Source organism: Ursus americanus, chromosome 2 (assembly GCF_024610735.1).
Source record: "Ursus americanus isolate L20-20 chromosome 2, mUrsAme1.1.p, whole genome shotgun sequence".
Classification (NCBI taxonomy): Eukaryota; Metazoa; Chordata; class Mammalia; order Carnivora; family Ursidae; genus Ursus; species Ursus americanus.
Genome location: NC_142128.1, coordinates 40,489,652 through 40,501,984, shown reverse-complemented (window position 1 = coordinate 40,501,984; position 12,333 = coordinate 40,489,652). Strand labels below are relative to the sequence as shown.

General features: G+C 53.0%; 2 protein-coding genes across 2 annotated transcripts; both read left to right on the top strand.

Annotated features, from left to right (window-relative positions):
- Positions 1 to 1,895: 1,895 nt before the first annotated feature.
- LOC123783556 (protein S100-A15A-like) lies at positions 1,896 to 7,231 on the top strand. The gene is made up of 2 exons (XM_045784359.2): positions 1,896 to 3,634; positions 5,629 to 7,231. The coding sequence occupies exons 1-2, from the start codon at positions 3,485 to 3,487 to the stop codon at positions 5,803 to 5,805; spliced, it is 327 nt and encodes a 108-aa protein (XP_045640315.1). The 5' UTR covers positions 1,896 to 3,484; the 3' UTR covers positions 5,806 to 7,231.
- Positions 7,232 to 11,066: 3,835 nt separating this feature from the next.
- On the top strand, positions 11,067 to 12,112 carry S100A8 (S100 calcium binding protein A8). The gene is made up of 3 exons (XM_045784452.2): positions 11,067 to 11,195; positions 11,615 to 11,777; positions 11,928 to 12,112. Exons 2-3 carry the CDS (start codon positions 11,637 to 11,639, stop codon positions 12,054 to 12,056), a joined length of 270 nt encoding a protein of 89 aa, XP_045640408.1. The 5' UTR covers positions 11,067 to 11,195; positions 11,615 to 11,636; the 3' UTR covers positions 12,057 to 12,112.
- The last annotated feature ends 221 nt before the right edge of the window (positions 12,113 to 12,333 follow it).

Here is a 12,333-nt window from a genome sequence, read left to right as displayed (position 1 = left end):
TCATGAAAAAGCAATGTGGAAGCACAGGAAAGCGTAAATCTCATAGGTAAAGGTAAATATATGGACATATACAGATTAATGTAACACCGTAAAGGTGTCTATTGACTTTTAGATTAGGGTGGGGAAAGTTGTTGGCGTACTCCTGTTCTTTTCCCCTAGAGAAGGAAGTCATGGCTAAGAGGACCTCTCATGGGTCTGCATATAGCTGTACGTGGTGTAGCAGTCACACCTGTGTCTAGACGTGGGTGTGGGGGGGGGCAGCTGTGGAGCTGGGGGTTCAGGGGCTTGCATTTGGAAGGTGGGTGGCAGCTCTGGTCTGGGGTTGGGGTTCAGTGCACACGAGGGGCAGCTCTGGCTGGGGAAGGGGGTGTAAATCCATTTCTGTCCCCCTTCTCTCCAGCACCTAACATAGATGGCAAAATTCTTAAGAAATGTCAATATTAAGGAAGAGTTGGTTGAAATGTAGAAATTTGAAGTAATTTAAATGTCTTCCAGTAATGGCTTAATCAAATAATTTTTGATACATGCAAACAAATAATCACTAGGCATTCATAAAAAATCAGGCTAGCCTTGATGAAGTGGGTGGGAAGCTGCCCACAGTCTAGCATTAAGCGAGAAGAGTGATCATAGCAGAGCTGGGGAAGGAGGTCATCATTGTGCATTGGGACGGTGTAGGGAGTTGTTTTGTCCAGGTTGGGCAGAAGTCAGGGTGAAGAGGGGTGCAGTATGGGCTCCTCCCCCCAAACAAGTATGGGTTGAAAGTGGAGTTCCTTTTGAACGACAGATCATTATCCAGTGATGGTCCAAGGACATGTTGGTATATCAAATTTGTTAATTAGGTGGTTTCAAGGTTTTTATTTTTATTTTTGTTTCTTGGCTACAGAAAATGCAGGGGTGAACATTTTACTACCTATTGCTTTTGAATATCTGTTTAATTATTTTCTTGTGAATTTATTCCCAGGACAGTGATGGCTGAATTAAAGGTATTCAATAAAAATCTCTGTGACTGTAGATTGGCATTGCCAAATTGTGTTACATTTTAGAAATTTGAGCTCTGTTTTTATTCTGGAAACATAAATGTGTATTGGTGAGCCACTTATTTCCTGGAGAAATCACTATGTCTGGTAGATGAAGGCTCACCCTGCAAACTGAAAGTCTTTGGTTTAGGTCTTCCCCTAACCTCCCGCCAACATTCAGGGATTCAATTACCTGTCCTTTGGCGCCCCCTTCTGGGAGATGTACTCACTAGCCCGTGTGGCCTCTACCAGGGGAGACTCAGGGCTGAGCCGGGCTGAGATAAGGGGCGCGCTCAGGGTAGGGTCACTTCCAATTGCCGTTAGTTATTTTCTTACAACAAAGCTATTCCTACCACTTCTTTCTCACATCCCGCCCATCACCCAGTCCATTAAAACCCTCTTTCAGCTTCTTTCTGTGCTTGGGATAAAGTGCAGCCCTGGCTTGGCACACAGGCCCATTCATGCTCTGTCTCCTTCCTGCCTCTCCAGCCTTCTCCAGGCTTCTCCCTGCAATTAACCCTTTCTTCAAGTTCCAACTCAAATATCATCTCCCTAAGGAAATCTTCAACTCTTCTCCAGGTAGAAAGTGTTCCTTGCTGGGCACCAGCGTACCCTGTTCATGCCACCAAGCCAGTAGTGTTCACAGATCGTGCCAGTGGGCAATGCTGTCCCCTCCACTCATCCCCACCCTATGAGCTGACCCCACGTCATACTCACATTCCTTAACGAGGTCCTCGCACACTGTGGGGACTCCAGAAATATTTGTTGGATGAATTAATGTGCTTTGTGAGTATAGAGTCTGGGGGCTCAGTAATTGAGGGAGGACATTGGAGGAAGATGTATTTACTTTGTGGGTCTGACCCCACCCAACCCCTGGAGCTGGGAGGATGAACTCAGAGGTAGGGAGACGGACAGTGTGACGTCCTGCGGTTCTGAGATACTTCAGATCAGGCTCTGAGGGAAGGTGGGTCCCTGAAACTGGTTGAGTTAATTGTAGGAAGCAAGTGTCATGTGATGTCATCTCAGGAGTGCAATTAAGGCTCGGTGGGTCGTGCTCCTGGAGAACCTGTGAAGAGTCACGACACTGGCTGCCGTAATTAGAAGCACCAAGGATGGGCAGGATGTAGGACCTGGTGGTTGGGCCCCTGCTTGCACCAATACCTCCTGCCTGAGCGCTGGGGAATCTCTAGGACAAACCATAGGCCAGCACTGTGGATTCGGAGCAACCTTGTCCCAACAGCACAGGTCAGCACTTCTGAGAGTAGTGGAGGTGGGGGGAGAGTGCTGAGTCTGTGCAGATCTAAGAAAGCGGAGGTGGGCGGCTTACCTGTTCTTGAGAATGTGTGCTGTGATGGATGTCCCAGTAGGGTAATTATGGTCTCCCAGTTGGTTCGAATCTAGCTCCAGGTGGAGCATTTGTGTGATTCTGGGAAATTTACTTAACCTCTCTGGATTTCATTTCTTCCTCAGGAAAATGGGGAGATAATGTCTACCTTATAAGGTCACTATGAGGATTACATTACATTACATTTATACTCTGTATAAAAGGCTTTATCCAGTGCTCGGCTGGCTCCGTAAGAGTCAGAACCAGCAGTTGCTATGATTCTTACCTGTACAGAATTTGGAGGAGACTGCTGAGCTGATAGGGTAACCCTGCCTTCTGAAAACAGGCATCTCATCTCTGCAGGATGTGGGAAGGAGGAGGTGGGGACATCAGCACTTCATCTGTGTGCAGAGCACTGGGGTTGGTGCTGTGGGGCGACCACAAGAGGCTGTAGGTGCCCCTGTTTGCCCCAAAGCTGGCCAGCCCAACTCAGGACTGCAGGGACCATGTGAATGGCAAGTAGACTCCGTTAGAGGGTCATGCAGCAAGGCAGTGGTCAGGACAAGGTGGGCAGCTTTGTGTTGTCTGTACATTCGATTGAAAAAGGAAAACAGCACTTGAGCAGGGTTGGGGTTTCTGGGTGGCTTAATTATTTCAATATGACATTTGTGGTATGAAGTAGTCTAGTAGTAGGGATCTTGACTTCTCAAGGGTTTAAAAGTATTTCCTTTGGAAAGTGCTGTCCTGCACCAAGGAGTCTGGATTCTTCTTATTCTTGATTTCTGGTGTCTCTTAGGTTGAGAGTAGGGTCTAGGAGCAGAGAGCACAGCTCCTGTCCTCAGGAAGCCCATGGTCTCCGGGAAGGACCAGAGCCCTGTCCAGAGCACTCACAGCAAAGCAGTCTTGCAGGGCAGGGCCTCTGAGCCATGTTTGCAAGGGGTCAGATGGAGTGTAGGGAGGGGACCTGAGACAAGGTGCGGGAAGGTGGGCTGAACGAGAGGGCAGAAGGTTCTTGGAGGAAGCGCCCATCTGCTGTGGGTTGGCCTAGCCAAGGTGCTGCTCTCCCCTCAGCTTCACCACTGTCCCCAGGTGCTCCAGTGACACATCTCGAGTTGCTTCCTGTCCCGGCCAGGGCCCAGCCGCCATGACACACACGCCAGTGGAGGAATCCCTCTTCCAAATCATCCGCTGCTACTGTCAGTACGCGGCCCGGGAGGGGGATGTGGAGACCCTGTCCCTGGAGGAGTTGAAGGCTCTGCTTCTGGACAATGTACCCCGCTTCATGGAGAGCCTGGTGTGTGGGGTCTGGGGTCAGGTGGGGGTGAAGTATAGGGTGGGTTGTGGGGTTGGAAGCGAGTGGTGAGGGTGTAGGTATGGGGAGCTATCTCCCAAGAGAATTCCTACTTAAGTGAGGAGGGGAGAGGGAGTTGGGACAGGAGGGTCTGTGGCAGAGGGAGGGTGGATCTGGCCCAGCTTTATTTCTCCTCCTTTCCTCTCCTGAAACTCCCTGCCGGGCCCCACTGCAGCCCCAGTGTAGCTCATCCCTGAGACTTAGTCCTGACTCCAACCTGTTTATTCCTCTGCTCATCCTGTTTCCTGAGACAATAGGTCCTAAGTCTTCCCTCTATGCTCAGCCCAGTTCAGTCAGCGATCCTGCCCCAAGCCTACCCTTTTAGCCCCAGGCCCCCTCTCCTGGGACCAGTACAAACCTTCCTGTCACCATGCCTGGGTGAGAACAGTTTGGGCAGAAGTCAGGTGGGTAGGACAGGCAGTGTCCCCTTCTAGCTGCCGCCTGAAGGGCTAAGAGAGGTTCTTGGACCAGTTTGGGAGCTCAGAAACCGCCTCAGGCCTGCACATCTTCTCCATTATCAGGCCCTATAATTACCAGGCACCTTGGGGACTGCAAGGCTGGCAGAAATGTCTGGGGTGCTGCCCTCTGCCCTCAGTGCTATGCCTGAGGGGGTCTCTGGACCATGACCTCCAGAGGGCTTCAGGTCCGTGCCCTGACTGGAGGTCACCCCCTTCCAGGAGCACCTCCTCCTTCACCTGGCCTGTTCCCTTACCTACCTTCGGGAAACATCAGAGGAGAGCTTTGTCCTTAGCTTACTGGAGTGTCGTCTTGAGGGTGACAGAGGGGACCAGGGTGACTTTCTTTTCAGGGTCAATCACCTGTAGCGTGGGGCTAGGCAAGGACGGCTAGACCCTGCTCTTTGGGGCTCACAGCCCAGCCCGGGGAACAGGGCCCTCAGGGACAGACAGCAGGCACAGGGCAGACAGATAGCAGCCTGGGCCAGGGGGGCTGAGCTGACGGGAGCTAGGGAGAGCCTGCCCACGCAGGAAGCCCCAGGGTCTCAGATAAACCAGTTTTGTGGAGGAGATAAGATCAGGTGAATTAATGGTGGTGGGCAGTGGGGGGAAACATGTTGCAAACCGGCCCACAGAGATGAGGGCCACCCTCCAGGCCCCCAGCTGCTGACCATGCAACAACTTTCTTCCCCGGAGGCTTTCAGAGGACTCCAGTCTGGGTCCCCACACCCATCTGCCAAATCCTGCCGAAACCGGCTCTGAGGCCCTGCCTGGGGCTCCTGCCATGACCCCGCCCGTGCCTTCTCCTCCCTGGGCTGCATGCTGACCCCTGCCTTCCTTCTGGCTGTCCCTTCCATCTCAAGTGTTTTTGTTCCTCCCCCGTAGCATCCCTGACCCTTGGCCCTCCCGGTCGCCTGCTCTGGGACGTGCGGGATGGCGCCAGCGCCCATGACCTTGACTTTCCCCTCCTTCTGCACTTTGAGCAGGTGCCACGGGCTCGGTGTCACAAACAATCCCTGGGCAGCATAGCATGTAGGCATCGGTCCCACTCCTTGGTGTCCCTGCAACAGTACTGGGGATGCAGGCCGGAGGGGCAGGTGGGCTGTGCCCTGGGCAGCTGCCGGTGTGAAGGAGGGGGCACGGCCTTCCGTCCAGAAGCCCCTGGGCCAGGCTGTCACTGCTGGCTAGCTCTCAGCACAGCTGGGAAGACAGGCTTAAGCAGCCACCAATGGTGGACAGATGTGTCAGGAGGCACCAGGCCACTCAGCGCTGCCAGAGCAGCAGGCCAGCGGTGCCCACGCAGCCCCAGGTCTAGCTGTAGGCGTACCCGCCACATCTCCCCCTCGGAGCCTAACTCTGCCCCTTGCAGTGTCCTGGCCTCTGCCTGAGGGAGTGGCTGTGTCCTGCAAGGTGATGGAGGCCCGGCCACGGGCTGTGGGGTTGGGGGCCTGGGCAGGTGACCGACCCCCTGCCCCTCCTCAGGGCCGGAAGGAGCCCTACTACGTCTCGGAGCTATTCCGGGCTGCAGACAAGAACAAGGACAACCAGATCGGCTTCGAGGAGTTCCTGTTGGTGCTGGGGCGGCTGCTGACGCACTACCACCTGCTGTACCGCCGGCAGCTGTGCGCCAGCTACTGCACCCGGCACAGCCTGCACTAGGGGGCCTCCGCCCGCACCTGCCCCCGCGCGGCTGCAGGGCTCTGGGCACACGCGTGTGCAACGCACAGCTGTGAGGGAAGAGAATAAAGCAATCCCACAGATGTGCTGGGAATTCCTTATTCATGGTTCTGGGTATCCGCTGAGGGTCCGGAGAGGAGCTTTGCTGCTCCCTGGGGGCTCACCCAGTCCAGCCCCTGTCTGGGGGGGACACGGCCCCCGGACTCCGGGAGCCCCAGTCTGAGGGGGCGTCTCTTCTCTTGGGGAACCGGCTCTCTGACATGGAAGACGGGGCTCACCTGTGATGTTCTGACCACTCAGGCTGTGCACGTGCACGAGCGACGGGGGCCGGGAGGACGAATGCACGCCAGACAGGGGCCCACGCTGAGGAGAGCCAAGGAATCAGTGTACAAAGTATACAAAGGAGGCTTGGGCCTGGGACCCCGGCAGGGTCACGTGTGTAATTGGCGTGGGCTGGCTGGTGTCAGAGCCAGTCTGAGAGCAGAGGTTGTGAGGTGCATTTTGCACACACTAAGTCAGGGCAAAGGGCAACATTCTGGCCTGTGTGGTGAGAGGGATGGGTGGAACCGAGGCTACTGTCAATCAGGGAGGGCTTCCGGGAGGGGAGAAGGGTTGGGTCTGGGTTTTACTAATAGAGGCTGAAGAGGGCATTACTCCCCTTGGGGCTACTGTGACTCACCACCCAAGCCCTCCTGAGGTCTCTGACCCCTCCCAGCAGGGACCTGCCCCTGCCCGTCTCCATGTTTGGTTTTCTCTCTCTCCCTGGGAGCCCGGGAATCTGATACGGCATCTCTCTGGGTCAGTCTTCTCTGCCTTTAGGGCCTGGTAGGGGCCATCGTGGTGGGTTTCTTCTCAGAGGGTTGTCTGGGAACCCACGCCCTGAGTGTATTGTGATAGCAATGAAGAGTTTTCCAAGAACAATGGGCAACCATCACTGCCCCTATGCCAATGACCTGGGGGGGGTCATTTACAGGACTTGGTTTGGTTCCCTCCCGCAGCTGGGTCTGAATGCCACAGGAGGGGCAGTGCCCTGTGGTCTGAACCGGGGCCTTTGTTTCTGACCAGTGAAGCTCTGAAGCACCGTGTTGCCCCCCCTGCTCCCTGGGCCTGGCCTGCCGCTGGCACCCCTTGCACATTTGCCAACCTGCCAGTGCTTGACGCTCCGTGCCATCTCCCGCGGGACCTTCCTGCGAGCTCCACGGGTCGGCACTGCTCCTCGGAGGTGCATGTCCTGCTGCACCTGTGGGTTGGGCCTTGTGTGTTGGAATCCGATTCCCCAGTCTGCGCTGCTTCCTCTGGGCCTCTTAGTCACGACCAGAGGCATGGATGGCCGGGTGAGCCAGGCTACCTACCTCCCCAGGCCCAAGGGAAGAGTCCTCCTGCCTGTCTCACTGGACTGCTGGGTTCCACAGACCCTGAGTGCTAAGGGTGCGGCTCAGCCTAGATCTCCTGCCCTTTCCTGGGGTGGGGGCAGGGGTTTCTACACTGGCTCTGCTGCTGTGTCCTCATTTCCTCAGCCTCAGGCACAGGCTTGGTTGGGCTATTGGGACACACACCCAGGCCTGAACTCCTTCCTGTAAGGTTCCGCTCCCCCTGGGTTGCCCCATGTCCGTCGGTCTGATTACAGGCTCTGCCTGTTCCCTGATGGGCTTACCCAATTCTTGACACCTTCTTCTGCCAGGTCGCTCAGCCTGGTGGCTGCTCTCCCTGAAGCCCCGGGGCTGTTGGTCCAGGGAGAGCAACTCTGGGGCAACTTTCAGGGTCTCGCTGGTCAGCAAGTTCCACTGATAAGCACGTGATGCTAGGAGGAGGTCGTGGCTTATGTCTGCCTTGGGTCTGCCCCATTGGACCTGGGGCATGGTTTTCTTAATTTCTGGATAAAGAAAGCTGTCTCCACTGGGAGTGTTCTCAGGGGACTGACTTCAAGGGAGGCATCTCTCTCTCACTCTCCTTTTATTTTTCTTTTTTTAAAAGATTTTATTTATTTATTTGACAGAGACAGCCAGTGAGAGAGGGAACACAAGCAGGGGGAGTGGGAGAGGAAGAAGCAGGCTCATAGTGGAGGAGCCTGATGTGGGGCTCGATCCTGGAATGCCGGGATCACGCCCTGAGCCGAAGGCAGACGCTTAACGACTGCGCCACCCAGGCACCCCCTCACTCTTTTTTTAAACGATTTTATTTATTTGTGAAAGAGAGAGAGAGCAAGCACCAGCAGAGGTGGGGTTAGCAGCAGAGGGAGAGTCAGGCTCCCCGCTGAGCAGGGAGCCCGTTGTGGGACTCCATCCTGGGACCCTGGGATCATGACCTGAGCTGAAGGCAGACGCTTAACCAACTGAGTGATCCAGGCGTCCTGAGGGAGGCATCTCTTGAAGGGTCAGGGGTCTGGGATGATGTCATCTGCGTCAACCTCGTCCTCACCCCCATTGAGACAGGTCGGCAGGAGCCCCATCCCAGGCTGATGAACAAATCCTAAGGAGAGTCTCAGAAAAGCCACTTTGCTGCGTCTCTCTGTGGGCCTCAGTCCCTCATCTGTAAAATGGGGATTATGACAACACCTACCTCTCGGGTTATAGTGAGTACTAAGCGGGTTGACATAGGTATAGCGCTTACAACAGTTCCTGGCACATGGTGGAAGCCCGATCCATGTTGGTTTGCTATTACTTGTTCTTATTACTGATCGTTGTTGCTGTTACTGTGTCTGCCAGGCACTGTGCTGGGTCCTGGGGAGGCAGAGATGGAAGGTCCAGCCTGGGTCCTCGAGGGCTCACAGTCTGGCTGGACAGTCAGGCACTCACAGGGTAGTCATCAGGGTACACGCTCACCCAGTGCTCACTCGCTCGGGTACTCTGTACTGCCCTAAGTACTTCACACGTTCTTTGTGTAAACTTTTTATTAAAGTATAATACATATTAAGAAAAGTTCACAAATCTGAAATATTTTTCATCTATAATTAATCCTTACAAGAACATGTAAGGTAGATTCTATTTATTTTTGGGGTGGAAGCATTTAAAAAGTTTTAAATTTTTAATTGTGGCAAAAAATATATAACACAAAATTCACCATCTAAGCGTTCAGCTGTGTTAACTACATTCGCGTTGCCGGGCAACTGATCTCCAGAATCTTTTCATCTTGCAGCTGAAACCCTAGACCCAACAGACACTAACTCTCCATTATCCCTCCCCCAGGCCTGACACCCACCGTTCTACTTTCTGTCTCTACGAATTTGACTACCCTAGGGACCTCATGTAAGTGGAATCAAATGGTAGTTGTCTTTTGGTGACTGGTCTATTTCACGTAGCATGATGTCTTCAAGATTCATCTGTGTTGTAGCAAGTGTCAGAGTTTCCTTCCTTTTTAAAGGCTGATAATATTCCATTATGTGAATATACCACATTCTATTCATTCATTCATCCTTGGATGGACACTTGGGTTGTTTCTACATTTCAGCTACTGTGAATAATGCTGCAGTGAACATGGATGTACAAATATCTATTTGAGACCCTGCTTTCAATTATTTTGGATATAGACCCAGAGGTGGAATTACTGGATCATATAGTAATTGTTTCTAACTTTTTGAGGAACCATCACACTGTTTTCCAAAGCAGCTGCACCATTTTACGTTCCCACCAACAGTGTACAAGCGTCCCAATTTCTGCTTTTTGTTGATAGCACCCGATCTCATGAGTCTGAGGTGATAACTCACTGTGGTTTTGATTTGATTTCCATAATAATTAGTGATATGGAGCATCTTTTCATTTGCTTAATTGTATATCCTCTTTGGAGAAAGGTCTATTCAAGTCCCTTGCCCATTTTTCAATTGGGGTAATTTTGTTGTTGAGTTGTAGGAGTTCTTTATATATTCTGGATACTAATCCCTTATCAGATGTATGATTTGCAAATATCTTCTCCCATTCTGTGGGTTGCAGGTAGACTCTATTTTTAATCTCTTCTGAATAATTGAGGTAACTAAGGCAAGGAGAGGGTAATTGGCTCAAAGTCACACAGCTATAAAGGTCATGATCTAATGAAGCCCAAAGGGCTGTGGAAACATGAAGGAGAAGGAAGCTAATCCCATCCACTTCCCCCAGGAGGCGATGATGGCCTACATCCTGCAGAGGCACAGGTAAGCATCTGTTGAATGCAGGAATGAGGCAGAGAAGAGAGTTTTCTCAGCAGAGTCATGTACTTGTCAGGTCATGTTCTGGCTCATGATGCTCTGGGCCCTGACACTTGTGCACTGGGAAACTCTGGGTGAACTGCTTCACCCTCCTGGGTGTCTGCTTCCCTGTCACAGACTAGGTGGGTTCTGTGCACTGCCTTTCTGATAGGCATGTACGGAGACTCTCGTGTTTTGTAACAATAGAGATACACCACAAATCTTGAGCACTGGAAGCCAGTTAATCTGAGTGGTATCTTGTTGGGGGAAGGGAGTACTTGCTCCTCCTGAAATCCTGGGGGAATTGGCCACCTCCTCTTCTCCCCTTGGCCACAAAGCACTTCTGACTTCTCCAAAGAACCCCTTCTTCCCCAGCTGACCCCCACAGAGTTGGGTTCCTCTTCAGCCCAGACTTCTGGGGTCAGAGGCTCACACTCCCGCCAGGAAGGGCTGAAGGGTCCCTGCCGTGTTTACGCAGTCCCTCCTGCATGCAGAAGGACCCCAAGCCAGCCTCCATGTCCCAGGGCACAGTGCACCCCCAGCTTCCGGAGCAAGAGAGCTGGGAAGGGGTGTGGGCTGCGGGAGAGAGCCTGATACAGCAGCACATGTCCCACAGAGTCCAACCACACACAAACAACAGCCATTGTAGAAATAGCCCAGCTTTCTCTACTGAAATCCAGCAGCTAGGACAAGTCTTCTTAACCTTTTAGGGGCCTTTGGACCCTTCCAAGGATCTGATGAAAGCCATGCAGAAATGTGCTTATTTACGCAAACGCTCAAAATGATGCTTTCAACTTAGCTCCGTTTCAGAGACGCACGGATAGGCTTCAGTGCATGGGATTAGCAGCAGCAATGGTGAGGAGGACTCAAGAGTGGGCATCCTGGTTGGCCAAGCCAGATGATGCCAGTGGCTCTCACCAAAGCAGTCTTCTCCATGGTCTTTGCCTGGTTTCTCCTTCTGGGCATTACTGCCTGGCAAATGCCTTCCTCCTTCCACCTTTCCTACCCCTCCATGTCCCATCAGAAATTTTCATTCTGTGCAGTGATTGCCCCATTCATCTGGTTGGGAAACCAGAGACTGTGGCAACTTGGGAAGGGAGGAGCTGTCTCTGCACGACCTAGGGCCATGGCAGCTGGCCAAAGCCTGACTTGCTATAAAAGGGAGCCGACACTGAACCCTGCATGTCCTCTGTCAACTCTGTTTCGGGGAGACCTGGTAAGTAGGACTGCCTGAGTCTGCCCCATGCTTTGGGGCTGGGCCCCCAGTGGGGAAGGCTGGAAGTGGAGCAGAGAGGGGAGAGAAAGTTCAGGGAGGTCTGGAGCAAGATCCAGAGCTCCTGGAGGAAGACGGTGAGACAGGGCTAAAGACAGAGCCGGGTCCTCTAACACTGTTGTTTGGCTGAGGGCACAGGGAGAGTTGGCAGGCATTGTGTGTGTGTGGACCCTTCCCCTCCCACACCCCTTTCCATCGTAGCCTTCGGAAACCCATAGCCACCCACTGGGCTTAGCTCTTTGAATGGTGCAGGCCAGGACAAAGCCGTTACTTGGGGTAATGAGTATCCCTTCAGTCTTCACTCTGCTGGGGGCAGAGGCACCACCCCCATCCTGGGATTTCCAATGTGCCCCGTGTTCCAGGTGGAACAGATCCTTGGGCACCATGCTGACGGAACTGGAGAGTGCCATGAACTCCCTCATTGATGTTTACCACAAGTACTCCCTGGAGAAGGGGAATTACCACGCCCTCTACAGGGATGACTTGAAGAAATTGTTAGAGACAGAGTGTCCTCGCTACATGAAGGTGAGGAGGGGGCTGGGTGCGGTCGGGGTTTTCTGCCTGGCTGATGAAGCCCTGGGTCCCTGTTCCCCCACACCACCCTATGTAGACCGCCATGGCTCGGCTTTTGCCAAGGTCTTTACACTCCGGCTTCTTTCTCCTTCATCTTGACAGAAAAAGGATGCAGATACCTGGTTCAAAGAGTTGGACGTCAATAGTGATGGTGCAATTAACTTCGAGGAGTTCCTCATACTGGTGATAAAGGTGGGTGTGGCCACCCACGAAGACATCCACAAAGAGTAGCAGAGCCCTGGGCCCTGGGGCTGTCCCTGCAGAATAATAAAGTAATTGATACCTCAGGCCTCTTGTTCTGTCTTGCCTTTATCTTGTCGAATGATGTTCCCAGGGCATGGAGGGAGGGCTGGAAAACCCAAAGAAATGAAAACAAACCTCCATTGTCCTGGCTCCTGTCTCACAAACCCTTAATGCTTACCCTTCATCTGGTTGTCTCCCCACCTTTTCCTCAAACTAGTCCTGTCCTTCCAGTCCCATCGTCCGGAGGCATTGGTTCTAGGACTTA

Bases quoted from the DNA above. Each gene is read 5' to 3' on its own strand.
- LOC123783556 (XM_045784359.2), top strand. From the start codon at position 3,485: ATGACACACACGCCAGTGGAGGAATCCCTCTTCCAAATCATCCGCTGC. The intron at 3,635-5,628 runs GTGTGTGGGGTC...GCCCCTCCTCAG, and splicing joins CCCGCTTCATGGAGAGCCTG to GGCCGGAAGGAGCCCTACTA.
- S100A8 (XM_045784452.2), top strand. From the start codon at position 11,637: ATGCTGACGGAACTGGAGAGTGCCATGAACTCCCTCATTGATGTTTAC. The intron at 11,778-11,927 runs GTGAGGAGGGGG...TCATCTTGACAG, and splicing joins AGTGTCCTCGCTACATGAAG to AAAAAGGATGCAGATACCTG.